This window comes from Nerophis lumbriciformis, linkage group LG05, assembly GCF_033978685.3.
Source record: "Nerophis lumbriciformis linkage group LG05, RoL_Nlum_v2.1, whole genome shotgun sequence".
NCBI classification, from domain to species: Eukaryota; Metazoa; Chordata; class Actinopteri; order Syngnathiformes; family Syngnathidae; genus Nerophis; species Nerophis lumbriciformis.
The window spans coordinates 55,079,311-55,106,839 of NC_084552.2; the positions used below are offsets into that span (position 1 = coordinate 55,079,311).

Here is a 27,529-nt window from a genome sequence, read left to right on the forward strand (position 1 = left end):
TTCAGCCCAGCAGCAGAACCGCTGATTTATTAGAACACAAAGCAGCAACTATCTCCTTGTCTTAATAGTGTGAGTCAGAACCTCAGCAAAAACTGAAAAAAGAACCCAGGTCATGCCCCCACAGGCCAGTGTGGTCAGTACCTGGTGCTCAAGGGCCTGTCTTCTTTGAAGAGGCTCAGGACAAGGCTGACGACGAAGAACTGCCCCTGCTCCTTCAGCCGGACTAGAGTCATCCTCACCTCGCCCTGCGCGTCCTTGTAAGCCAACAGGAAGTGGTCACCGTTGTAGTCTGAGCAGGGCGGCTTCCTTACCATCTGGATGCTGACGGGCCTGCTGACGCACCACAGGGGCTTGTGGGCCTCCTCCAGCAGAGTCATCACCATGACGCAGCACATCTAATGGAATGAAACAATGAAGCCTGCGCTGAAACGCCACACCGTCGTCAACAGGAGTGCCATCACTCATCTTTCAGGTCCCTGCGTTCTACTACCTCCACAGAACCCTCAAGAGCCTTGCTCTTCCACGGAAGCTTGATGTGTCCAGGCAGCAGCCGATGCCGAGACATGTTGGACCAGTTTGTGGCCTGCAACTCCACCAGGCAGCCTCGAACTGGACAGCCTCACAAAGGAAACAGATTACATCCAGCTTTGAAGATCAGCTGATAAAAGCCATCAGACAGCAGCTAAAAAAACAACCGACCTGGTCTGCCGATAAGAGGATGGAAGTATACCGACATGATCTCACAGACGGTGTTGTGCAGGACAAAGTGCAGCGCATATGTACGCACCGTCAAATCACCAAGCCACTTTTCCACAGGCTCCCAGTACGAACTGCAGGGGGACGCCACGAACCTCACGTAAAGAAATGTCCTCCAAGTTGACCTGAGCAGCACTATGTTGTGTACGTGTGTTCCACAAAAATGCCAGTGTATTTAGATTCTAATAACATACTGACATACCAGATTGGAGATCCCAGCAGGCTCCTCTCCACCAGCCTGTGCAAGTGTAAGCTGATCATAACGAAGGCCACCGTCTTTGAACCCTGTGCACAAGGGGAAAGATTGTGTAATGGACAGAAGAAGGTAAATACGACGATACAGGAGTGCACAACGACGGCAATACATTTGGACAGCAGTATTGGCAGTCCCTCCAGGAATTCGCGATCACGCCAATTCGACCAATCCCTTTGAATTATGCACAGCCTCGGAACTTCGTGCAAAACCAGCAACTTCCCTGCATATTTTGACCAATCGAGCTTGCCTGCGAGCAGAGCTCAAACACGCACGTCAACTGTCTATTCAAAACTTGTTTGTTCCTTGTGCAAAATATAAAAACATGTATTTATATATTAAATCTTTATTTATCCAGGGTAAACCAATTAACAGATTTTAATTTTGCAATGAGGCGGCATTTACCGTATTTTTCGGAGTATAAGTCGCACCGGAGTATAAGTCGCACCTGCCGAAAATGCATAATAAAGAAGGAAATGTATTTGATAAAACCCAACACCAAGAATAGACATTACATTGAAAGGCAATTTAAAATAAATAAAGAATAGTGAACAACAGGCTGAATAAGTGTACGTTATATGACGCATAAATAACCAACTGAGAACGTGCCTGGTATGTTAACGTAACATATTATGGTAAGAGTCATTCAAAAAACTATAACATATAGAACATGCTATGTTTACCAAACAATCTGTCACTCCTAATCGCTAAATCCTATGAAATCTTATACATCTAGTCTCTTACGTGAATGAGCTAAATAATATTCTTTGATATTTTACGGTAATGTGTTAATAATTTCACACATAAGTCGCACCCCTGGCCAAACTATGAAAAAAAACTGCGACTTATAGTCCGAAAAATACGGTACATGACAGTTATGTTGACGTGTGATGATAACATCTCCTCATCTCTCATTTACTAACAAAAAATTACTGCTATAGATCGATATCAACAATTCATAAACATTCATTAATGTTTAAGATGGTCAAACACTGTTGAAGATTAAATCATACATGGAGAATGTCTGCAACTTGTGGACAACAGGACAGCTGACAACAAGGAAGCCTTTGGTGGTGTTTCTTTCTATAGTTATTACTATTATTTGTCATGAATTATGCATAATTAAAACAGTAATTTGATAATGAGCTTTGAGCATTTGCTTTTACTACCATCAACCGTTTACGTGTGCGGTATATAAGGAGTAAAACAACAACACATTATTTGCTTTCCATTTTTTGTTTAAATCATGTACTTTTTTAGTTTTTCTTCTACATTTAAAACACTTCCTTGTGTTCTACATAATAAGTAATGGTGGTTATTTGGTCAAAATGTTGGATAGATTATGTTTTACAGACTATCTTCAAGCCGCTTTCTGACCGTCTCTTTAGGATGCGCTGTTTCGTAGGCGGTCTTATTTATTTGCTTCCATTTCGACAGCGACTTTTCTCTGTCAGCCATGTTGTAGTATTTAGAGCATCCATATGAAATCTACAGAAGATAAAGATAGATGTACACTACTTTGTATTAGAAATAGCAACAGCGGGGGATGCATGTGCATGTATGAGCCAGTCTGCCCAACGACAAGAGGAAAGAGAAAAAGAAGAAACTCATTGACGACAATGTCGGACTCACGCAAAGCTCTTTGGGTAGAACTTTACCATATATGGAGATATCTGCTGACGTCCCGGAAATATGAAGGAAGGCAAGCTTGTTTTATAAATATTTCTGCCATGCCTCCATGGTTTGAATTCACATTTTCAGAATCTATACAGATCCCAAATACACAAAAAACAGGTGCCGATAGGTAAGAAAAGTTGGTTTTGCCTAATAGATCCCCTTTAAGTTTACAAAAAACAATTAAAACATGTATAACAAAGTCATAAAATCACAAAATGATTCAATGTTATCGAAAAAAATTAAAAGATTGCAACTTTTGCCCCAACTTTCGAGAAAACCTTCTATGAATTCAGGCATTTTTAGACCGCAACAATCACCAAAAAAGCTAGCAAAATGCTAGAGGGACTGACTACTCTGTCAAACTTTCTGCACTCAGTAGCCAAGTTCCATGTGTACACCGTATACTTAGTGATGTGAAACTGCAAGCCCTCTTCATTGATATGTTCACACTTTGAATATTCAACAAAAAAGATTTTAAGTAAAAAGGTGAGTTTACCCTCCAGACGCCCAGAATGAATCCAGGCGAGAGAAGCATGACTTGGACCAGACGGTCTCTACCAAGGAAGCGAGCAAGACAAGTCCTAGCGTCCCACTTGCAAATAAGTGAGCACCATTGTGGTCTGGGCCCCTTCAGCGCTTCCTTCCGGACCCCGAAGAGCTGGACGCTGCTGATGTGAGGATACTGAATGAGTCTGTTTCCACTCCAGCACAGTGTCGCAGACGTACTGAAGAAGGAGACCCTGCTCAAGTCCAGAGTGACCACCCGGCCTAAGGGATCACACACCTTTAGCTCCCAAATATGGTTCCTTGGAGAAGAAACATCAAACAGAGCGGCCTTCTTTATAACATGGTGTCACTGAAAACGTGATCTATTTAGGGTAGTGTATCTAATGTACATTTATCCTGCTCGCTGCAATGAGACCGCAGCAGGCCTGATCAGGACCAGGCTGGTACCTGAGAATGCGCTCGGCTTGCAGAGGCAGTCCAGTGAATGGGCTGACATCCGTCAGTTCTTTCCTCCAGGTGCTCAGCTCCTGTCCGCCCATATTCCACAGGTACTTCTTCTTCCAGCCGCCTGATGAGTGCTCCTTAGGCTCCGCCTTCCTTGTGGCGTCCCCCGTGGACTTGAGCCTCCATGTTTTAACAGAGAAGGCAGCCGTGTAGATCTTGTACCACACCACACTACAGAGAAAAGATCTCACAGCCACTACGCTACTACACACGAGACAGCGACAAAATGGCGCCTACTCGTCGTTGGCGAGTTGGTGGAAGATCTTGTTGACATAACTCAGGCTCAGCAGCGAGGCAGCATCCAGGTTAGACAGGATCTTTATTAGGATCTCTGATGGTAGTCTGAGCAACAACAAAAACATATTTGGATGCGTCAACACAAACATCAAGCTGTGTTTCTCTTAAAAGTAATAGGCTTCCATGAAAATTTGAGTCGTTATGCATAAGCATCCAGTAGATCAAAGGCATTTTTCAAAAAAACTGAAGGACAGGGAACCACTATAATACATTTTGTAGACTAAAGATACTACTGTAGGTCAATATATGCTAAACTTAGCATATAACATGTCTTTACATCATGTTTTAGGTGACAAAGCTAACTAGTGTAATATCTAATAAAATATTTGTTCAATAATGAGTTGAGTTGAGTTTGAGTTTATTTTGAACATGCATGCATTTCATATTTTCAACATGTTAGAAAAGGAGTAGGAAGAAGCAGAGCTTATTTAATCCTACCCCTTTTCCTTTACATCAAATCAAATCAAATCAACTTTATTTATAGAGCACATTTAAAATTTACCACAGGGGTAGCCAAAGTGCTGTACAATGAGCAGGTTAAAAGATAAAACGAGTACCGAGCAAACACAACACAACACAAACAGAACACGATAAAAAATAAATAATTAAAATAGAATTAATAAAAACATAAAAACAGGATCACAGCAGGTGTATTATGGGGCGCCATTGCAGGATGGATATCACTCAGTGTTAAAAGCCATGGAATAAAAGTATGTTTTTAAGAGAGATTTAAAAACAGGAAGAGAGGAGGCTTGTCTAACACTCAGGGGTAGGTCGTTCCAGAGCTTGGGAGCAGCAACGGCGAAAGCTCTGTCACCTCTAAGCTTCAGCCTTGTGTCAGGGACCGTCAACAGCAGCTGATCGGCTGATCTTAAGGATCGGGTGGGGCAGTAAGGCTGAAGGAGGTCGGAGAGATAGGTTGGCGCGAGGTTGTTTAGACATTTAAAAACAAATAAAAGGAGTTTAAAATGTATTCGGTAACGCACAGGGAGCCAGTGAAGGGACGCTAAAATAGGGGTGATGTGCTCACGTCTGCGGGTCTGTGTTAGCAGACGAGCAGCAGAGTTCTGCACGAGCTGCAGGCGGGCGAGGGAGGCCTGGCTAATGCCAACATACAGGGCATTACAGTAATCAAAACGAGTCGAGATAAAAGCGTGGATTACATAGCAGTTGCTAACACTTTTGTTCACTTCCTGTTCTCAATATATTCACAATATACTCCATAAGTAAAAACATAACAAAAAATAAAGAAAAAAATGATCATTAGTGAAGTACATTGTATTTCATATGGTGACCTGGGGATAGGTTGATTGGCAACACTAAATTGGCCCTAGTGTGTGAATGTGAGTGTGAATGTTGTCTGTCTATCTGTGTTGGCCCCGTGATGAGGTGGCGACTTGTCCATGGTGTACCCCGCCTTCCGCCCAAATACAGCTGAGAAAAGCTCCAGCACCCCCCGCGACCCTGAAAGGGACAAGCGGTAAAAAATGGATGGATGGATGGATGGATGGAAATAAATAAGATTATCAATAAATTCAGAATTTTTATAATGATTCTTCTTATTTGTACTTTGTAAACCCTTTAAGTTTGAAGATGTTCTTGAACTGGATCATATTAGTACATTGTTTGATTTCTTTGCTTAACCCATTCCATAATTTAATTCCACACACTGATATACAAAAGGTCTTAAGTGTTGTATGTGCATACGAATGTTTTAAACTACATTTTTCTCTAAGGTTATATTTCTTCTCTTTTGTTGAGCAGAACTGTTGTACATTCTTGGGTAGCAGGTTATAGTTTGCTTTGTGTATAATTCTAGCTGTTTGCAAATCCACTATGTTGCGGAATTCCAGTATTTGATTCGATGAATAAAGGTTTGTATGTTCTCTATATCCAACATTATGTATTATTCTAACAGATCTTTTTTGTAACACGGTAATGAATGAAGTGCAGTTTTGTAGTTATATCCCCATATTTCTGCACAATAACTCAGATATGGTAACACTAGTGAGCAGTAGAGAATATGAAGTGATTTTTGGTCCAATGCATATTTAGCTTTATTCATTATTGACATGTTTCTTGACACTTTATGTAGTATATTTTTATATGAGATTTTCAGTTAATTTCATCATGAATCATTATACCTAGAAATTTGGATTCATTTACTGTTTCAATTTCTATTCCTTCTATTTGTATTTGTGTTTGACTTTTCCTTCTACAATTACCGAATAGCATTATTTCGGTTTTACAGGATAGACTGTTTTTGCCAAACCATCTTTTTAATTTGTTAATTTCTTCCATTATTTGTATTAGCTTCTGTGTGTTCTCTCCTGAACAAAACCCTGTTGTATCGTCCGCGAATAATACTAACTTTAAGTCTTTTGTAATTTTACAAATGTCATTTTTATAAAGATTGAACAATTTTGGTTCCACTATTGATCCCTGTGGTACTCCACAGGATATATTTAGTGTTGTAGATGTTTGTTCGCCTAGCTTCACGTATTGTTTCCTGTAGGTTAAGTAGCTTCTAATCCAATTACCATTTACCATTTAAGACCAACCCTCTGATGCCATACCGTTCCAATTTTTTGATTAAAATATTGTGATTAATTGTGTCAAATGCTTTAGTTACATCCATAAACACTGCCGCTGCACATTGTTTACCATCTATTGCATTGGTCATTTCCTCTGTTATTTCGATTAAAGCCATCGAAGATTAAATATTAGCTCTGTATCCATATTGGTTCTCGGCGAGTATTCTTGTTTGCTTATGAAACTCTTCAATCTGTTATTGAACAGTTTTTCAATGATTTTAAATGAATTAAGTAAAGAAACAGGTTTATAATTTGTAAATTGATGTGTTTCCAGTCCTATGAATTGGTACAATTAAAGCTATTTTTATTTTGTTTGGGAATTTACCTGTTTGAAATGATAGGTTACTAATATACAATAATGGTCCTGAGATCTCTGAAATAACCTTTTTTATCATTTCCATATGAATTCCATTACAATCTTTTGAAGTCTAAATTTGCATTTTTTCATGATTTTAACTATTTACTCCTGTGTCATTTTCGTGAGGAACATTGAGTTGTGATTTCGATCGATGCTGTCATTAAAGTCCTCAGTTGAAACTGGGTCTGTAATCCTTTCCTCCAATTTTGGTCCAATATTTACAAAGTAATTATTGAAGCTTTAAACTACTTCCTTCATTGTTGTCATTTATGTTTCCGTCTGAGAAGTATTGGGGGTAATTCCTCTTAGTGACATTTTTAATAATGCTATGTTGCTCTCATGTTGTTTTTGTTCCTGTCGAATAATTGACTGTAATATTATTTTATACATGTTCGTAGTATTGTATGTAAGTTAGCTTGTTTATATACTTATTTTCTGCCTCTGTAATTAATTGTGTTATGAATTGTGTTCTATATAATGTATTCTTCTTATTACAAGCATTTTTTTTTTTTAATTTTTGTCATCCATGATTCATTGTTCTTTCTCTGGCAGATGATCACTAATGTCGGTAATAAGTAGACCACTTTTAGTGTTATTATCAACATGATTGGTAAAAATATTATCAATAAGTGTGGCACAGTGTCCAGTGATTTTGATTGGCTTTGTGATTTTAAGATATAAAGTGATGCTATACTGTGTATCAATGAAGTCATCAATGGACTTTTGCTTGTTGGGGTTTAATAAGTCAATATTGAAGTAGACACCGAGAGGGACAAGTGGTAGAAAATGGATGGATGGATGGATGGAGTCACCACATAAGAAAATTATTTTTGACCAGGTTCCATAAAATGTGCCTTGATCCAGTCTTCAAATGTTTCAATATGTTTCAAATTAATTAAATATGTTCACAAATATCCATCCATTTTCTACCGCTTATTCCCGTCAATGACCAATAAAAAAACAAGTTGCAGGCTGAAAATGTCTCTCAAGCCAGACTTTGGTCAAACCTGCAGTAGCTTATTATTTTTTAACTTTCTTTTCTTCAGAATTGTCGCTACTGAATCAAACATTGGATTGTGTACTTAATAAAGTAGCCTGTTAGTGTAGTCATACCTCGGGATACATGTTTTTAAGTTTCTATGACGCAGCCCATACCTCCAAAAACCTGTATTTCGTAACTGCATCACCCATTGAAAATAATTACCATCCATTTAATCGGTGCTTAGCTTCCCCAAAAAAGCACAATTTTATTTCAGGTAAGAAATATTGTATGGAAACGCACAGCAGTTTTAAAACGCAATGTAATATTTAGGCACAGCATTTACTTTGGAAAGCAGACTTCTATGGTTTCTCCTTCTAGTTGCTTCTGCGTCCAATACACTATCAGCAGCTTCTCCATATTTTCATGGATAAATGTCCGCTGTTTAGATATTATTTAATCGTCCTTGGCTGGCTTTATCAACTCATTCTGCTTTAGTATGGTGCAGACTAGCAATACTACACTGCAACTGTAACTACACACTCAGTAATTTTTTTAACAATTTCTTTAATTTAATGAATGTCATACACTTCTTCTCAGCACTGTCCTTCACACTTAATTCCTTCCAATAATTTGGAAAAACTAACTTATGTCCATCTCCAACTATAAGCTAATGATTATTGATATTAATGATATTTTGGTCGTTTCTTACAGAGTTCACCGTGACGTTCACTGCGCCAACTAGCGGTGGGGAGAATAGTAAACTAAAACATAACAATTAGCCAAGAGACAGCACATATCTCGAAAATTGTGTACCACATGTACCACTTCTACTAATTGAATGAATGATTCAAAAACCAACGAGCAAACTTACCTTTCCAGAACAATCTCCTCAGGCAATGGCTTGACAAATGTTGTTCTTCCCTGGTGTCTGTTTACAAATAAAGCATTATTTGAGGCATTAAATAGAGTTTACATAGACACAAGGTGAGGTAGATGTTCACCTGTGCAAAGCTCTGCCACCTGGAGAACTCCTGCAGCGTTCTGCCTCTGCTTGGCGACACTCATCCGGCCGACGGGTACCACCAGTCCGTCCTGGTTTAATGGTCAGACCATCCATGAAGCTCTGGAAAAATTGTCCACGTCCAGTCGCCACTAAAGACTCCGCCATAGTCGGTCTACTTCTGCCACCTTGATTTTCACAAATAAAAGCCTCAATTAAGTGTGTAAGTGCTTACTGGCCTTTAGATGGCAGCAAAGTCTCCTTAAAAGGATTAATTTCAGTTAAAGTCAACAATAGTTGTAAAATTACCACAGTAGATGAGTGTGTTCATTGACCCTCAGCCATACTTGTATCATCATTAAAAATATACAAGACACATCTGTCTTTATGAGTGATAAAACCCCTACAATATGGACGGTCAAATGGAACAAAATTATATTAACCAATATTTGAATAATTACTTAAATGTGTCATAAATTAATTATTATAATAAATATGTGAATAATTTATTATATGTAAAAGCACATTTAATAATGTAATCAATTAATCACTTTATGGTTAAATTATTTCACGTTTTTTTTTCATATTTTCATGGACCTGCGCTTCAAAATTTTAATTTTATCTCTCCAACTCACCCATTTATTCAATGGGCGAGACTAGCAAATCTAGCCTGGAATTTTGGAAGTCTGTTGGTAGATAGAGTGGATATAATCATACTTTTTCGGGAGTTGGTGGTAGATATTTCAGACTTGCTGACCCAGAGCAAGTAGCAGTTGAAGTAGAAGAATTAATTGAAGTCGTCTGAGTTATTTCCACACTTTCAGACCAAGATATCGACCAGTAGGCTGCCTAATCTGCTTCCCTGGTCAAGTGGAAGTGTGTTAGGATCCGCCCACTGAATTTGATGGCTGAGTTTGACAGATAAAAACACATTTATTAAGTGCTGCCACACAGGTTCTTGAAAAATATAAATAAATCATAAAACATGTATTGAATCGTGAATGTATTAATTATATCATCCCATCCATCCATTTTCTACCGCTTGTCCCTTTTGGGGTCGCGGGGGGCGCTGGAGCCTATCTCAAAATATAAATAAATCATAAAACATGTATTGAATCGTGAATGTATTAATTAAATCATCCCATCCATCCATTTCCTACCGCTTGTCCCTTTTGGGGTCACTGGAGCCTATCTCAGCTACAATCGGGCGGAAGGCGGTGTACACCCTGGACAAGTCGCCACCTCATCGCAGGGCCAACACAGATAGACAGACAACATTCACACTCACATTCACACACTAGGGCCAATTTAGTGTTGCCAATCAACCTATCCCCAGGTGCATGTTTTTGGCGGTGGGAGAAAGCCGGAGTACCCGGAGGGAACCCACGCAGTCACGGGGAGAACATGCAAACTCCACACAGAAAGATCCCGAGCCCGGGATTGAACTCAGGACTACTCAGGACCTTCGTATTGTGAGGCACATGAACTAACCCCTGTGCCACCGTGCTGCCCTAATTAAACCATTAACTACTTAATCATCCATCCATCCATCCATCCATTTTCTACCGCTTATTCCCTTTTGGGGTCGCGGGGGCGATGGAGCCTATCTCAGCTACAATCAAGCGGAAGGCGGGGTACACCCTGGACAAGTCGCCACCTCATTGTGGGGCCAACACAGATAGACAGACAACATTCACACTCACATTCACACACTAGGGCCAAATTAGTGTTGCCAATCAACCTATCCCCAGATGCATGTCTTTGGAGGTGGGAGGACGCCGGAGTACCCGGAGGGAACCCACGCAGTCACGGGGAGAACATGCAAACTCCACACAGAAAGATCCCGAGCCCGGGATTGAACTCAGGACTACTCAGGACCTTCGTATTGTGAGGCAGACGCACTAACCCCTCTCCACCGTGCTGCCCTAATTAAATCATTAAATACTTAAATTAATGAAGAATTAAATATTTAACTTTTACATCAAACATATTAGTGACACATTTAAGTATTTAATTCCAATTATGGTTAAAAATGACACAATGAAGTAATTATTTAGGTATTTTTGTATTCATTTATTAGTCCTGCATATTAAGAGGACTTGGTGTCTTTACTACTGCCACTTTTTTGTAAATAGCAAACTTAACCCAACACTTTGAAATGGTGTTTTACAGAACTTTACGCAACTTTATAATTTACTTAAAAGCCATGAAACCCGAACACACACACACACTGAACGAAGACAGTTTACAGTTAATTGTCCATTGTCAAGGTGACGTAAACATGTTTTTTTTTGTTTCCAAGCAGCCTAATAAATAATTACTAACCCTTGCAATAAACACCAAAGCATCATTTCTCCATCACCTGCTGAATTCACTACACAGTTGAGAAATAATAACAGTTGTAATATATTCATCTTGTATGCTGGTGAGGTTGTCAGCATGTAAGTGATTGATTATAAGTAATTGCAGAATAATGATTATGAAGTGTATTGATAAAGAGCGCTGCAATCATCATCACTCATCGTCAATTCAGAGCTCTGTGTGACAAACAACTTTTAGTTTAATTCAACAAGACTTGAGCGAGGGGGAGGAAGAGGAGGAGCAGATGGAGGAAGAGGTTTCCCCAGTGTGTGCGTGTGTGCGCGCGGGAGCGTGCGCGTGTGTATGTGTGTGTCCAGAGGAGAGAGAGCAGCGGCCGCCATGTTAACCAAGAAGCCCGGAGCCTCGGTTCTCCTGACGGGTGAGCACAGCGTCCCTACCCGGGAGGCAGACGCCTTAACGCGGCTAATGTTGCGGGCTCGTCCCGGTCCTCAGATCGGTATGACCCGGTGTCAATAAAACTGGAACAGAGACAGGGGCTAAGGGGGAGACTGCAAGACGCTAGCTTGCTAACAGGCAAAAATAGTCTCTTGTGATCATTATATGAGCTCTAATCTGCGGGAGCTAACATTAGCAGCTAACCTTAGCATGTAGCACTAACAGCTAACTAAAAACGGTTTCTTGTTGAGCCGTGACAGTCGTTTATATGACATTTATGTTGCTTTGCTGTAATCACACTTGCTCCTTTCTGCACGACGTGTTGCTTAAAAGTGTTGTGACATCATCAATGCTTCTCTCGACCGATCAATGTGTTCTTCGGAAGAAAAGAAGCGACACATAAGTTACATTTTTAAATGTTAAAGGATTCCAGGGGGAAGAATGTTTAAAGCTGTTTGACACCGCTGTGTAATAACATGTTAATTACCAGGCTACGCTTGTTATTACAATAGTCTTGTACAGTTATGTGTAATGACAGGAAGATGCACACATGCATCCATGCCTTTATTTTGAAATGTACGTTAAAGAGTAAGAGACATGCGCCTTGTGTATTGTTTACAATTTGAGAAGGTTGAACCACTTCCGAGCCTCCGCGGTCACGTGACGCGACACGGGACTGACCAGAAACAAGTCGCCGTTTTCGACTCGCTCCGCTCGAGGCCTGCTCGGTTTATGTGCTCGCATCGCCCTACTTTTTTTCCCCACTCGTCTGGTTCGGCAGCATGCCGAGCGTGCTCGCCGCCGCTCTGGCATTTCCAGCGCGGTGTCGGGTTCGCGAAGGCACCACGCTGCTCCTGCACTTACATCTTTGGGGCGACGTCGCCCGGCCCGACGCATCACTCCTAATGATTTGATGTCAGTCGATGTCGGTGCTTTTGTGTGGGCGTCATTAGCAGGATTACAAGTCGCCTTCAGATTAGAAGAGTACACCATCTGTCTTCTTGAAACGCACACGCTAAGTGAAACCAAAGAGCAGAGTTGGTATAGTTTGTCCTGCATTGTGAAGAATGCAGGAAGGAAGACAGCTGATTTCAGACCCCACCCTAGAACTACTTAATTAGTAGTAGTACCATATTGCACCTGCTGATACTGCATTCCGCCTAGTCATACTTCCGACATTACGCCCAGCCATACTTTATTACACCTAGTCCAGTGGTTCTTAACCTGGGTTCGATCGAACCCGAGGGGTTCGGTGAGTCGGGCTCAGGGGTTCGGCGGAGGTCAAGACACACCCGACTCATCGTGTAAATAAAAACTTCTCCCTATCGTCGATTTACGAATACGGCAACAGCAGAAGTCAGACTGATTTGCAGGTGTGTAATTTGTTGTGAGTTTATGCACTGTGTTGGTTTTGTTGTTTGAACAAAGTGATGTTCATGCACGGTTTATTTTGTGCACCGGTAAAAAAAAACATGGTAACACTTTAGTATGGGGAACATATTCACCATTAATTAGTTGCTTATTAAGATGCAAATTAGTAACATATTGGCTCTTATCTAGTCATTATATCTATATTATATATACTAGAGATGTCGGCAGGCCGATATAATCGGCCGATAAATGCGTTAAAATGTAATATCGGAAATTATCGGTATCGTTTTTTTATTATCGGTATGATTTTATTAAATCAACATAAGAAACACAAGATACACTTACAATTAGTGCACCAACCCAAAAAACCTTCCTCACCCATTTACACTCATTCACACAAAAGGGTTGTTTCTTTCTGTTATTAATATTCTGGTTCCTACATTATATATCAATATATATCAATACAGTCTGCAAGGGATACAATCCGTAAGCACACATGATTGTGCGTGCTGCTGGTCCACTAATAGTACTAACCTTTAACAGTTAATTTGACTCATTTTCATTAATTACTAGTTTCTATGTAACTGTTTTTATATTGTTTTGCTTTCTTTTTTATTCAAGAAAATGTTTTTAATTTATTTATCTTGTTTTATTTTATTAATTAATTTATCTTCACCATACCTGGTTGTCCAAATTAGGCATAACAATGTGTTAATTCCACGACTGTATATATCGGTTGATATCGGTATTGGTTGATATCGGTATCGGTAATTAAAGAGTTGGACAATCTCGGAATATCGGATATCGGCAAAAAGCCATTATCGGACATCCCTAATATATATATATATATATTATCTAGCCTTATTATAACTCTAACCCTGGCCCTAACCCTCTAACCCTAACCAAATAACTCTAAATGTGTTTGTTATTTAGAATATGTTCCCCTAGTGTCCAAACACTCTAAATTAAGTCTTTGTGACTTAGAATATGTTCCCCATACTAAGGTGTTACCAAAAAACATATAACTTTGTCTTGAATTTGAAAAAAAACCAACATTTTATTTTTCACTAAATAAGGGTTTGGTGAATGCGCATATAAAACTGGTGGGGTTCACTACCTCCAACAAGGTTAAGAACCACTGACCTAGTCGTACTGTAGTACACCTGGTAGTACACTGTAATACGCTTGTTGTACACTATTAGATCTGACAGTACTGTATCACACCTGCTAGTACGGTATTACGCCTAGTAGTACACTTATTCTGCCGTAGTACACTGTATTACACCTGGTAGCACAACATTACGCCTAGTCGTACTGTGTTACGCCTGGTAGTACCGTATTTTTCGGACTATAAGTCGCAGTTTTTTTCATAGTTTGGCCGGGTGTTGGGTTTTATCAAATACATTTCCCTAAAAAATGTGACTTATACTTCTGTGCGACTTATATATGTTTTTTTTCCTTCTTATGCATTTTCGGCCGGTGCGACTTATACTCCGGAGCGACTTATACTCCGAAAAATACGGTAGTCGTACTTCCTATATTACGCCAAGTTGTACTTCCTACATTACGCCCAGCCATACTTTATTACACCTAGTCGTACTGTAGTACACCTGGTAGTACACTGTAATACGCTTGTTGTACACTATTAGATTTGACAGTACTGTATCACACCTGCTCGTACGGTATTACGCCTAGTAGTACACTTATTCTGCCATAGTACACTGTTTTACACCTGGTAGCACAATATTACGCCTAGTCGTACTGTGTTACACCTGGTAGTACTATATTACGCCTAGTTGTACTGTATTACGCTGAGTAGTACACTGTATTACCACGGGCGGTACTGTATTGTACATATATACAGACATTTACATATGTACTGTGTGCATGTATATATATATATATATATATATATATATATATATATATATATATATATATATATATATATATATATATATATAGTTATGTTTTGGCTTGGGCTTGTTTGTTTGTTAGCAACATAACCAGTTATGGATAGATTTAAAAAGTTAAGTTAAAGTTAAAGTACCAATGATTGTCACACACACACACTAGGTGTGGCGAAATTATTCTCTGCATTTAACCCATCACCCTTGATCACCCCCTGGGAGGTGAGGGGAGCAGTGGGCAGCAGCGGTGGCCGCGCCCGGGAATCATTTTTTTGGTGATTTTAATGTCCAAAAACAATGTTATCTACAACGAGTACAAACACACTTGACTTCCTGCTTACGGCGTTCAACGTACCCATCTTGCCGTTTCCGGGCTTTGCGGAAGATTCTGGGAGATGTCGTTTATTTACAGATCCAGCCAACGCTAAAACGCTGGAAGAAAACTACACTCACCAAGTTTTCGTGTGATATCGTCACGGTATAATTGAGTGGACTTTGAAACCGAAATACCGCGGTATTTATAATACCGTTACGTCGCAAATTTGAAATCTTATGATGATAGGACGCATTGGTGCCTAATAGAGGTGTAACGACTGATCGATACATTAATATATCGATTTATATTCCTAAATTTCAAGTATATCGATCTGTGCTCTGCAGGTTTGCCTTCCAAGAGATAGGTATCAATCCAATATCGTTTTAAAAGAAAATCTGTCTATTTTATCGATACTAAAAAAAGGAAAACATTGGATTTAAGAATGGCAGACTATATGAAGTTTAGCACTTTTAATAATAAAGAGGTTAAACGTTCACCCTGGCGTCATAAAAACAAAAATTGCGGATATCTAGATCAAGAAAGGTCATAACAAACGCAAACGCCACAAGACAATAGTGTAATATCTGTGACATATGTGTGTGTCTTTAAGAGATGGTGTGGCACAGTGAACAGAGTACCGCAAGTGTTTGGCGTCTGTTTGCTGAGTGTCTAATTGTGAGCAGCTCTTGTAAATGTGCGTTTAGACTCCCTGAGTTTGTTACCGCTTGTTAAGAAAGCGTCTGAGAGTTTATCTCTGTTTCTTTCCTTCTGCATTGACAATATCAACTTTCAGCTACAGCCCGATTGCAAAAGCCACGACAAATAAACGCCACAACACAATGCTAATGCCTCAACACAACTTTAAACCACAAAAGACGCAGCCGACACAATGGAAGTGACAGCGGTGTAAGTTACCACGACACACCGACTCCTGTAACACAAGAAGTCATTGGGTGAAAAAGAAAGAAATAGAAGAGATGGATTGTTGAATTGTTCACTTTCTTGTTTGTATCCATAATCTACCGTATTTTTCGGAGTATAAGTCGCACCGGAGTATAAGTCGCACCTGCCGAAAATGCATAATAAAGAAGGAAAAAAACATATATAAATCGCACTGGAGCCCGGCCAAACTATGAAAAAAACTGCGACTTATAGTCCGAAAAATACGCTAATTCCCGTACAAGAAATATCAGACTTATCGGAAACTTCACCTGCAGTGTCTAGTATCCACTATTTATTTCACAGTCACACTGCTTGATTTTTTTGATAATAAGTGACTGAATCAATTTCAACTCACTGAATCGTTTCGGATCGTATCGTTCTAAAAGAATAATATCGTCCCTGAATTGTATCGGCAACCACAAATATCAAATCAAATCGTTGTTAAAGCAAACCATTACACCCTGAGTCCCTAATGATGTGTGTGTGTATGTATGTGAAAATTGATGGTGCTTTAAAAAGTACTTGAATTGATTTAAACCAAGATTAGCGGGCGTACTTTGGTTAAAATGATCGTTCGTTATTTTTAACACAACTTCAGCTCACACTGCACTTGTTAGCTCGCTAGCATGCCAACAAGCCAATAACAAGCCAACAATCTTACAGAGTTAAGGCCACACTCTCCAGATGTCCGACATTCCCCAGCTTTAAATGCTCCCGTAACACAGATGTAACGTCATAAAAAGCAAGATTTGCTTTGCAAAATGAGCAAGGTATTCATGTTTTTAACAAGAATAGAATGAAATGTTCCCACACTTAACATATTTTCACCTGCAATGTTGTTGCAAGTGTTGGCGCAGATTTGCGGCCCTCCGGAAAAAAACAAGTGATGGCGTCACAACTATTGTCGGCGACAATTTTTATTGTCGATGACGTTCACAATTTCTTGCACTCCTAATTCTCATAATAGACAGCAGTTTGTTAACCAATCAGAAGCGGGCTAACCTGATTGACAGCAGCTGGAGGGCTGTGTCATTGACCATGTAAATAGAGCCGAGTGTGCTAAGATAAGTTCATCAAAGATGAACAAGTTCATGGCAGTGATCCAGTCTTTGAATGAACACTTTTGGCTTTCCTCTCCTGGCAGGCAAAGCGGGCGAGCCGGTCTTCTCTCCAGGTCACAGCGGCTCTCTGACGACGTCGCCCGTCACACTGCCACCGCTTCGCAACAATAACCTCAACCCGCTGACGGTATGGTCTAAAAGACAAGTTGTTGACTTGTGTGCGTGTTAGCCTGCTGTTAGCTTGCTGGGAAGTGTGAGCTTTAACCACGCTGCTAATAATAGCAGCAGCTGACACACACACACACACACACACACACACACACACACACACACACACACACACACACACACACACACACACACACACACACACACACACACACACAGTCTTTGAAGGCAGCCAACAGGCAAAGAAAGACCTGAAATGCATGCTGTTATCTAAGAGGAGCCAGGTGTGCTCATCGCCATAGCAACAGGGAGTGACTCACAGCTCGAAAGCAGGCGAATGACATGCAGAGTTCTGTTCATACGTAAATGTTTGTCTTCTCTTAGGGAGGCACTAAAGCCGCCATGTCGGATGCTGTCCCACAGTCGCAGGTCCACATTACGCAGCTGTTTGACGAGAACACCAACAAGCGTCCGGTTCTGACCTCCCAACCTAACGGCCTGGCTCCCCTAAGCTCCTCACGGCCGGGCCTGCCCCTGCCGGACCGCCAGGCGATGGCCTCTGAGCCTTCGCACCATGGCCGCCAAGGCGTGTCCTCTCACAAGTCTACTGACAGTAAGCCAAAGGCCGCCCCTCTGACGCCAGAGCAGGCCATGAAGCAGTTTATGCCCAAGATGTCAACATTTGAACACCACGAGGTTTTCAACTATCCTGAGGGTGAGGTCACAGGGTCAGGGGGGTGAGGGAGTCACACGGGGTCAAGAAACCAATGGACATTGTTTGCTTGTCTCCTGCAGTGTATTTTATCGGTCCAAACGCCAAGAAAAAGTCCGGCGTGATGGGAGGTGCCAACAACGCAGGCTACGATGATGAGCAGGGCTCTTACATCCACGTGCCACATGACCACATCGCTTACCGCTATGAAGTCCTCAAAGTGATTGGCAAGGGCAGCTTTGGGCAGGTAGCGCTTTACTCAATCTCAATGGTGTCATAGTCAGTGCGGCATGTTGGTCAGCTTTATTCGGTTTACTGCGCAGCTTTCCTCTTCCTTGTTTTACACGCTTGTTCTTCACGCCATCTACAGGTGGTGAAAGCGTTTGACCACAAGTCGCAGACACACGTGGCTCTGAAGATGGTCCGCAACGAGAAACGCTTCCACCGGCAGGCGGCGGAGGAGATCCGCATCCTGGAGCACCTGAGGAAGCAGGACAAAGACTCCACCATGAACGTCATCCACATGCTGGAGAACTTCACCTTCCGCAACCACATCTGCATGACGTTTGAGTTGCTCAGCATGAACCTATACGAGTTGATCAAGAAGAACAAGTTCCAGGGCTTCAGTCTTCCTCTGGTCAGGAAGTTTGCGCACTCCATCCTGCAGTGTCTGGACTCGCTGCACAAAAACCGTATCATCCATTGCGACCTCAAGCCGGAGAACATCTTACTCAAGCAGCAGGGTCGCAGCGGCATCAAGGTAATGCCGCACCTGACAACATGTCCTCCTCATCCACTCGGGGAACTTTAAGTGTGTGTGTTTTTAGGTCATAGATTTTGGTTCCAGCTGTTACGAGCATCAGAGAGTTTACACCTACATTCAGTCCAGGTTCTACCGGGCACCAGAGGTCATTCTAGGTAGGACTGTGGTCACATGACCAGATGTTTGAAGCTGGCTGTTTACACGCTGTGCTCTTGCTGTGCCAGGGTCGAGGTACGGGATGCCCATCGATATGTGGTCTCTGGGCTGCATCCTGGCCGAGCTGCTGACTGGATGTCCGCTGTTGCCGGGCGAAGATGAAGGAGATCAGCTGGCCTGCATCATGGAGCTCCTAGGAATGCCCAGCCAGAAGATCCTTGATGGCTCCAAACGTGCCAAGAACTTTGTGTCGTCCAAAGGTTACCCACGCTACTGCACCGTGACCACGCTGCCCGACGGCACGGCTGCGCTCAACAGCGGGCGCTCACGTCGCGGGAAGTTACGAGGTCCGCCGTGCAGCAAAGATTGGAGCGCGGCGCTGAAGGGCTGCGACGACACGCTTTTTCTGGACTTCCTCAAACAATGTCTGGAGTGGGACCCCGCACTTAGGATGACCCCGAGCCAGGCATTGCGCCACCCCTGGCTGAGGAGGCGCCTCCCCAAACCACCCACAGGGACCACAGGGGAAAAGACCTCTTCGTCCAAACGGGCCACCGCTGACTCTGCCATCTCCTCTATGTCCAAATTCACTGCCAGCTCATCCTCCACCACCACGTCGTCGTCCGCCAAAGCCAGGACTAACCTGGCGCCTATCACGGACGCCAACGGGAACATCCAAGCTCGGACGGTTTTGCCCAAACTGGTCAGCTGAAAGTGACCGCGCCCCTCTGGCTGGCGGCTGGAACTTGCAGGTTTGTTGACGTCGAGCTGGTTGGGGTGCGTTATGCAAGTGGTGCGTTCAGGCTCCTCCAGTTAGCAGTGTGGGAAAAGTCTTTTTTGACAATCAAAACCCATTTGATGGTGCTGACTGAGGGAACATGTTCTTTGAGCACATTATTTATACCTGGAATCTACAATTAGACACCAAAAATCTTTTTTCTACGTCTTTAGAAAGTGCTCATAGAATGGCTTGACGTTGCCATGTAGCCACTAGCATATAAAACATGTCAAGCGGGCCATCAAGCTATTAGCAGTGTGTAGCTGGCGAGCCAAGTGCTTGACGAGCAAGCAGTCATTTGACGGGAGAATCAGGCAGACTTGACAGACAAGTCTCACTAAATATGAAGAACTTTTATTATCTGTGGATTGTTTTCCGTTTGCACGATCAAGAAGCTGAGTCATGTTGGCTCCCAGCAGCAGTCCTGCTAGTTAATCCATGTGATTAGCGTTACAGTGATGCTAACACTTCATTCTGGACTCATTTTCACTTACACACAAGTACGTTTATCTATGCTAGCAACGTAACATTTCATTCATCCTTGCTAATTGTGCTTTTAGCAAAAAGAAGGCTTTTTTTTTTTTATATCTTTAAAGACGAGTCTCACTCTGAGGACCTCATACCTAGCTAAACAAGCCCTTCGATCTTTAAATGTGATGTTTATTTATGAATATTTATTATGAAGATATGTGCAGCAAATACTTGAATGTGTGTGTGTGTGTGTGTGCGTTCCCTCACACAATGGAACGCACACTGCAATTTGGCTGCGCCCGCTAGCTAATGGCAATGATGTGAGGATGGTGACGATAAAGAGAAATGTAGCACGTAGGGAAGTGATCCTGTCAAACACGCCTTAGGACAAGCCCCGCCCACTCCTGAGCCAAGACAGTGATGACGGGCGTGTGAGGGTGTTTTCCTAAGATGATTTTATAGTTTTTTTTCTAGTGAGATGGATGGATGCTGACAGTTGCAACTTTTGTGCCTTTAGGATCTCCTCGCCATGCCATGTACACACACGTGTACACACACACATTCATAGTGTCTCTTGTCACCAAGGCTCTTGCTTCATGCCAAGCCTAACCTCTGACCTCCGACGACAATATTTCCAGAGTATGAAAGACAAAGCCACTTTGGCGCTTTGGTTGGACTTTTCAAAAAGGACGTTGGTGAATGAATGATTAGCATCCCAGTGTGTGTGCACATTCTCGTGAAAGGCGGGGTTGTCCAGCCCAGTTTGCAGACACATATCAGCCACCTGATGTCACTCGTCGCCAACAGAAAAAGATGGCTGACGCCTGCTGATGACAGGGCTATGCTAACACTAGCCAATTGTTTTTTTATTCGTGAGGCTAACTCAAGCCTACTGCTAACAGACTGCTAGTAGCACGTAGCAAGTTTTAAATCGCTAATTGTGCTGAGCCTTGTACACAAGTGCTCCAGCTAGCTGTTAGCATTGTTTTTTGTTTTTTTTCTCCACCTATGTACCTCAAACTGCTCAGTTATAATGTTGAAATGAACACACAGGGCATTTGGTTCATTCTACCAAAGTGCATTCCTTTACAATGCTAGCACCTAGCTAGCTGCTCAAAGCGATGGACAGAACCATGGAAAGTCGACAGGAAGTGTAAAAAGACAAGTAGGTTATTGTTAAAGGCTGCAGTCATTACAATACTGACCTCTTACGGGCATATCAAATGCAAAATTTGTTTTGCTCATAAGAGTCTGCTGCAGCTCGCTTCAAAGAGAAGGACGGAGGTTAGCCACTGTTAGCGTGACGCTGCGCTGTATTTTTGTAACTTTTTTGTCACTTGGGTTTTTATTGTGGATTTGATCTGTTTGTATGTCAGATGGAAAAATGTTTGTATCAATGTTTGGGTTGAATGCTGCAGCCACTTTTACAATGTACTGTATGTACTGTACAGAACACACCTTTTCTAGTGAGCCTTTGTTCAATTTTATCGTGGTGAAAATAATTAACATTATTAATAAAACTCTTTTATTGACCACATGCAATCACTTAGCCTGTTTGCAGTTCAATATCTTGCAATTAATTGACCTAACAGGGGTATCCAAAGTGTGGCCCGAGGGCCCGCAGCTAATTTTCTAACGGCCTGCGGCCAGGCAAGCACCATTTTTTTTTCTTCAAAGCTGTCTTTGCTCAAAAAATAATGACAAATTAAAATCAAATGTCTTTATGAGTTATTGACCTATTCAAGGCTCAAATTACTTCGGATCAAACATTCCACTTTGAATTTGTTTTGGGGGGGAAATATTGCACATTTTGTTCGCCATATAAAAAACTAAGTTTTCTTTGATAAAAAGAGCATAAAACACACAAATAAAATAAAATACAATCTGAAGTCACTCTAGAGATTTAAGTGTTAAAAGTCATTTAAAAAAATACTGTACTTTTAACACTTATTAGTGGGGCCTGTTTGAATTCCCAATATTTTTAGTGAGTTTTTTTTTTTAATGGTCATTGCTCAAAAAATACAATTAAAATCAATGGTGTTTAATTAATCTAACAATTTCACAATAAATATTCCACTCAAAATTTTTTTTTTTGCAGAAAATATTGCACATTTTGTGTTTTTGACATAAAAAGAGTTTTCTTTGACACAAAGGCCATATAACAATTTTTTTTTTTTTACTTCATATCAACAGATAGACCTGAAGTTAATCTAGAGTTGTAAGCATTGAATACATTTTGTTTTAACAAATCTGACATATTTTTTTACTTTTCTATAACAGAGACCCTTCCAAGTTCCTGGAACCAAACTTGAGGGAGGCCCTAAAGTTTACCAAAAAATTGCAATAATTGTATTGGTTTTGAAAATGAAAAATATCAAAATGGCCCCAGCATGCTTTCATTTTTTCAGTGTGCGGCCCTCAGTTGAAAAAGTTTCGACACCCCTGATCCAACACATCACTGACTGATATAGGAGCATCCTGATCGTTGTCATGACAACCACTTATGACCTGTGCTGTGGGGGTGGGCGGGCCAGATGGGACCGACACCCAGCCAGGAAGAAGCAGGGCTAGCTGTCATGGGAACCACCAATGCCACAGCATGTTACACTAGCGACTGTTACTGCCAACATTTTAAGTGGTCAGTGAATGCAACATCAGCTCAGCACTTCCCCCAGACAAGTGCGTGCGGATGCATGTGTCTATTTAAAAGTGCATGTGGCTCAGCAGGAGATCATCAAGGGCAAACCGGTAACTCGATAGTGACCCGCTGCAAAGGATTGTGGGTCCAAAGTTAAAGCATTATGTTGAATATGAATTTAAACATGATTATATGGATACATCCATCCATCCATTTTCTACCGCTTGTCCCGTTCAGGGACAACATTGTCCTTTCTGGCATGACTTATCATTTTGAATAACTCTTGTGTGGTGTTCGGGTCTGTGGGACCCGTTTTCATTTTTTATTAAAAGAAAAATGATACAATTAATTAATTTTTCAAACTGAGACTCACTGACTTTGGCTACTTTTCTGTGAAGAACATATATCAGAAAGTTAACTTCAGCTTAGCGAGCCCGGCTGGGCTACGCCAGCATGCTTTTTATTGTCACCTAAACACAACAAGTGACAGCCATCTTGGACGCTTGTGTGGATTGCCTTGGTGACCAATGATTGACACATGCTGCTTTTATAAAAACAACTACTTCACACAGGGACTCACAAGCTGTTCTAAACTGAACACACACACACACACACACACACACACACACACACACACACACACACACTTCCTTCCTAAAAATAAAAAGGCAAGCCACCATGGAAAGTGTCCATGGCTAATTGGGCCAACCTGATGTGCTGCAAGGGTCGCCGAGTTCGCCACCAGTGGAAAAGTGAGTGTATATGTGTGTGTGTGTGTGGTGTCAGATTTGCAAGGCCAAAGGTCAGTTTATTTCCAGCGAGCATCTTCATAATACAAGCACACTTCATTCACCCACTCACACAGGAATAGAACACATAAATAAGGTGGAAGTCATGTCAAATATAAGATGATGTTCAATAAATGTCAGTACTCACAACAAAGTGAAGTTTGGGTTCCCGGAAGTGACGCCCAGCAAGCAGAAGCCAGAGCCCTGGAAGAAGCCATAATACAGAGGAGTCAATCAAAGGCTGCCATCTAGCGGACAAATGTGTCACTGCGGCACTGAGTACAACACTTAAAAAGTGATCATCAGAGGTGTGGACTCGAGTCACATGACTTGGACGCGAGTCAGACTCGAGTCATGAATTTGATGACTTTAGACTCGACTTGACAAAATGTAAAAAGACTTGCAACTCGACTTAGACTTTAACATCAATGACTTGTGACTTCACTTGGACTTGAGCCTTTTGAATTGACATGACTTGACATGACTTGCTACTTTCCCCAAAACCCAAAGATGAAAAAGTTATTCGGGAGCGCTCCGTATTTTTCATTGTGTACTTGTCTATCAGCGTTGCGTGTGTCAGCTGGTGTGGTCTCAGTACAACAGCCAATCAAATTACATCTACTTTGTTTTCATCACACAGCATTCATCCAATCAAATTGCAGGACAACCAACGAAGAAGACATGTCCAAACCACACGCCAGTGAACAAAAAATGATACCTAAAATAATTTCGTTTGGGTATAAAAATTACGAGGTGGTCAACACAAAACGGTTTGCAGTATGCAACACATGCGGTTCGAAAATGACTGATGGAGAGGCAACAACTTCCAACTTCGTCCGGCATTTGAAGTTGCACAAAGAACGGTAAGTTTTGAATGTAAGATAACGTTTATTGGCTAAGTAACGTGACTTTTATTTGCTGTGTAGTTAAATCAGTGAGGCTGTAAACTCACTGCTAACGTTATAACGTTATTGCAAACACGGGAATCTGTTGCAGTTCACTACCTTATTCATACTTTTTGTTCAGTGATTTTTTTTAAGCAGGGTTACGTTAGTCAATATATCACACGTAACGTTAGACGGCGGTCAGCAGCACCGCGTATTTTAGCCACCTAAAAAAAGACAAAAATAGTAAAATAAAGGTCAGTTAAAATGTATACTATATTATGAATATGTGTACCGTTTTTGCTAGCTTTCTGACATACTGTTGGTTGTTTACCTCAGTGGTCCCCAACCACCGGGCCGCGGCCCGGTACTGGTCCGTGGATCGATTGGTATCGGGCCGCACAAGAAATAATTTGTTTTTTTCTTTCTTTTTTTAATTAAATCAACATAAAAAACACAAGATACACTTACAAGTAGTGCACCAACCCAAAACAACTCTCTCCCCCCTTTTGTTCTGGGCATTGAACATGAAGACTCTTCCTTCACTGTTCCGAGTGGCCATGAGAGTCTTGGCAGTGCCTGCCTCCAGTGCTCCAGTGGAGCGAGTTTTCAGCCATTGTGGCATCATACTACGCCCCCATCGTACACAAATGACTGACAGACTCTTGGCTAATTTGGTCTTTTGCAAATGCAATGCAGCATAGGGCCCTGACATATAAAAAGTACAACTTTTTTGTTATGTTCACGTATATGTCATGTTTTTTCAATGTTAACACTTTTGTACAAATAAGTACATTTGCACTTTATTTTTCAATGTGTTTGTTCTGTAAAGGAATGAGTTAATGTTTAAAATGACTGGTTAATAGTGCTATTATAAAGTGCAATGTCAGCACAATTTTCTTTCCTGCAATTTAAAATGCACTTGTTTTAATAAATAAATACAGCGTTTGAAAAGCATACACAATCTGTGTTAATATATTAGTCTGTGGTTAAAAGGACTTGAAAGGACTCGAAACTCAAAATGCAGGACTTAGGACTTGACTTGAGACTTTCCAGTCTTGACTTTGGACTTGACTCGGGGCTTGCCTGTCTTGACTCGGGACTTGACTCGGACTTGAGGGCAAAGACTTGAGACTTACTTGTGACTTGCAAAACAATGACTTGGTCCCACCTCTGGTGATCATTCATCGTTACTGACGACTTTAAACACGTTTATAATATGGCAAAAACATTGAACATAACAATAATAATTTGCAGTGGCGCCTTTCAAGAGACCAAAACAACGCCATACTGAAAAGACAGCCATGAAAATGAAGAACATTGTGCAGACAGAAGTTATCGTCATACACTGTCAACACTATCTCAAATTCACATCATTTTAATCTAGCTACAACTATTTTAGTGTTTAGTTGGTTCATCTTAAGTTTAATATCGGGAGAAACAGTCTTAAGAACGCTCTAAAAGTACCTTTTTTCCGCCCAGCGCTGATTGGCACTTCCGGTTGTACTTTATGGCCTATTGCTCCTCCTAGCGGTGGGAATGCAGAATGCAGTACTAAACTGTTGATCATTGCAATGTATTTAGAATGCATCTAATTTACTGCGCTTCTTATTTTTGACCTTTGAGCTGAAATGAAATGAATGAATTAATTAATTTTCTCTAAAAGCATTCTCTTAGGAGATGTTAGGGTTAGGGTTAGGGTTAGGGTTAGGGTTAGGGTTAGGGTTAGGGTTAGGGTTAGGGTTAACCAACCCAACCCAACCAACCCTAACCCTAACCCTAACCCTAACCCTAACCCTAACCCAACCCTAACCCTAACCCTAACCCTAACCCTAACCCTAACCCTAACCCTACCCAATAAACTCGGTGTCAATGTTCAGAATCAAATAAAAGTTTGTTCTCGTGAAACGAAAATACATAAATAAGTATTATCGCTGGGAACTTGGTTCTGGGCTTTATTGTGCGAATTGATAATGAAAATAATAATGGATTAGATTTATATAGCGCTTTTCTATCGCTCACATTCACTCCACGTTCCCACTTCGGTGGTGGTAAACTACATTTATAGCCACAGCTGCCCCGTGGTAGACATGAAACAACACCCACATAGTCACCTTTACACTTCTTTAATCCAATATAATAATGAAGCCCCAGGCTGAGCCAATCAGCGATCACAATACTGAGCTACGTGCTCTAATTGGTTTGGTCTCATCTAGTGGCTATAATATACTGCAATATTAGAATAGAATAGAATAGAATGGACTTTATTGTCATTATATTTGCATTTAACGAGATTAAGGACTCCAACTTAAGGTGCGGTAGTGGGAACAAATACGGGGTAAAAATAAATTAAATTTCACAACAGGTAATAAAGAAAAAACTAACAATTGAAATAAACAGACTAATATCCAATAAAAATAATAAGCAATCCTGTACAATATACAAAGCACTATAGAAATACAAAATACTGTACAATATAGAACAAGACAAGAGTACCGGAGTAATAAATAACAATCAGTGTCGGACGTATTGCACTCGAAGGGTAATATTGCGCAGTAGGGTATTAGGGTAGGATATTGTATAGGGGTGAATTATTATTATAAGTTAGAGTTCAAGATGGTGACAGCTCTGGGAAAGAAGCCGTCTCTGAGTCTGTTTGTTGTGGCTCTGATGCACCTATAGCGCCTGCCCGATGGTAGCTGGTCGAACAGGTGGAAGCCAGGGTGTGTGCTGTCCTTGGCGATGCTTTTTGCTCTGTTGAGGCAGCAGGAGTTGTGTAAATCCTTCAGGGAGGGGAGGGGGCAGCCGATGATTTTTTTGTGCAGACTTTATGACCCTCTGAATCGCCTGTTGTCTGCTTCAGTGCAGCTGGCGTCATACTTGCCA

General features: G+C 41.2%; 2 protein-coding genes across 8 annotated transcripts; one reads left to right on the forward strand and one right to left on the reverse strand.

Annotated features, from left to right (window-relative positions):
- On the reverse strand, positions 1-26,172 carry LOC133606136 (F-box only protein 15-like). Of its 6 annotated transcripts, XM_061959737.1 has the most exons (12): positions 26,111-26,172; positions 23,908-23,963; positions 8,930-9,116; positions 8,800-8,856; positions 3,935-4,039; positions 3,641-3,868; positions 3,183-3,492; positions 959-1,041; positions 700-881; positions 491-618; positions 312-395; positions 1-254 (listed from the first exon to the last, which is right to left on the reverse strand). In XM_061959737.1, exons 3-12 carry the CDS (start codon positions 9,094-9,096, stop codon positions 135-137), a joined length of 1,464 nt encoding a protein of 487 aa, XP_061815721.1. In that variant the 5' UTR covers positions 9,097-9,116; positions 23,908-23,963; positions 26,111-26,172; the 3' UTR covers positions 1-134. The 6 variants fall into 6 exon arrangements, with proteins under 6 accessions (XP_061815721.1, XP_061815722.1, XP_061815720.1 ...); XM_061959738.1 differs by having other exon boundaries at positions 1-395; positions 491-609; positions 700-830; XM_061959736.1 differs by having other exon boundaries at positions 1-395; positions 700-830.
- dyrk2 (dual-specificity tyrosine-(Y)-phosphorylation regulated kinase 2) lies at positions 11,535-21,866 on the forward strand. 2 transcript variants are annotated; one of them, XM_061959729.1, is made up of 7 exons: positions 11,535-11,668; positions 17,369-17,472; positions 17,838-18,168; positions 18,249-18,412; positions 18,536-18,925; positions 18,993-19,083; positions 19,153-21,866. In XM_061959729.1, exons 1-7 carry the CDS (start codon positions 11,593-11,595, stop codon positions 19,794-19,796), a joined length of 1,800 nt encoding a protein of 599 aa, XP_061815713.1. In that variant the 5' UTR covers positions 11,535-11,592; the 3' UTR covers positions 19,797-21,866. The 2 variants fall into 2 exon arrangements, with proteins under 2 accessions (XP_061815713.1, XP_061815714.1); XM_061959730.1 differs by having other exon boundaries at positions 17,877-18,168.
- Positions 26,173-27,529: the final 1,357 nt, after the last annotated feature.

Excerpts from the sequence above, each read along its gene's own strand:
- dyrk2 (XM_061959729.1), top strand. The coding sequence starts at position 11,593 with ATGTGTGTGTCCAGAGGAGAGAGAGCAGCGGCCGCCATGTTAACCAAG. Across the intron at positions 11,669-17,368 it reads AGCCTCGGTTCTCCTGACGG|GCAAAGCGGGCGAGCCGGTC; the intron begins GTGAGCACAGCG and ends CTCTCCTGGCAG. Across the intron at positions 17,473-17,837 it reads ATAACCTCAACCCGCTGACG|GGAGGCACTAAAGCCGCCAT; the intron begins GTATGGTCTAAA and ends GTCTTCTCTTAG.
- LOC133606136 (XM_061959733.1), bottom strand. The coding sequence starts at position 9,096 with ATGGCGGAGTCTTTAGTGGCGACTGGACGTGGACAATTTTTCCAGAGC. Across the intron at positions 619-699 it reads TCCTCTTATCGGCAGACCAG|GCTGTCCAGTTCGAGGCTGC; the intron begins GTCGGTTGTTTT and ends TTCCTTTGTGAG. Across the intron at positions 396-490 it reads CTCTTGAGGGTTCTGTGGAG|ATGTGCTGCGTCATGGTGAT; the intron begins GTAGTAGAACGC and ends TCATTCCATTAG.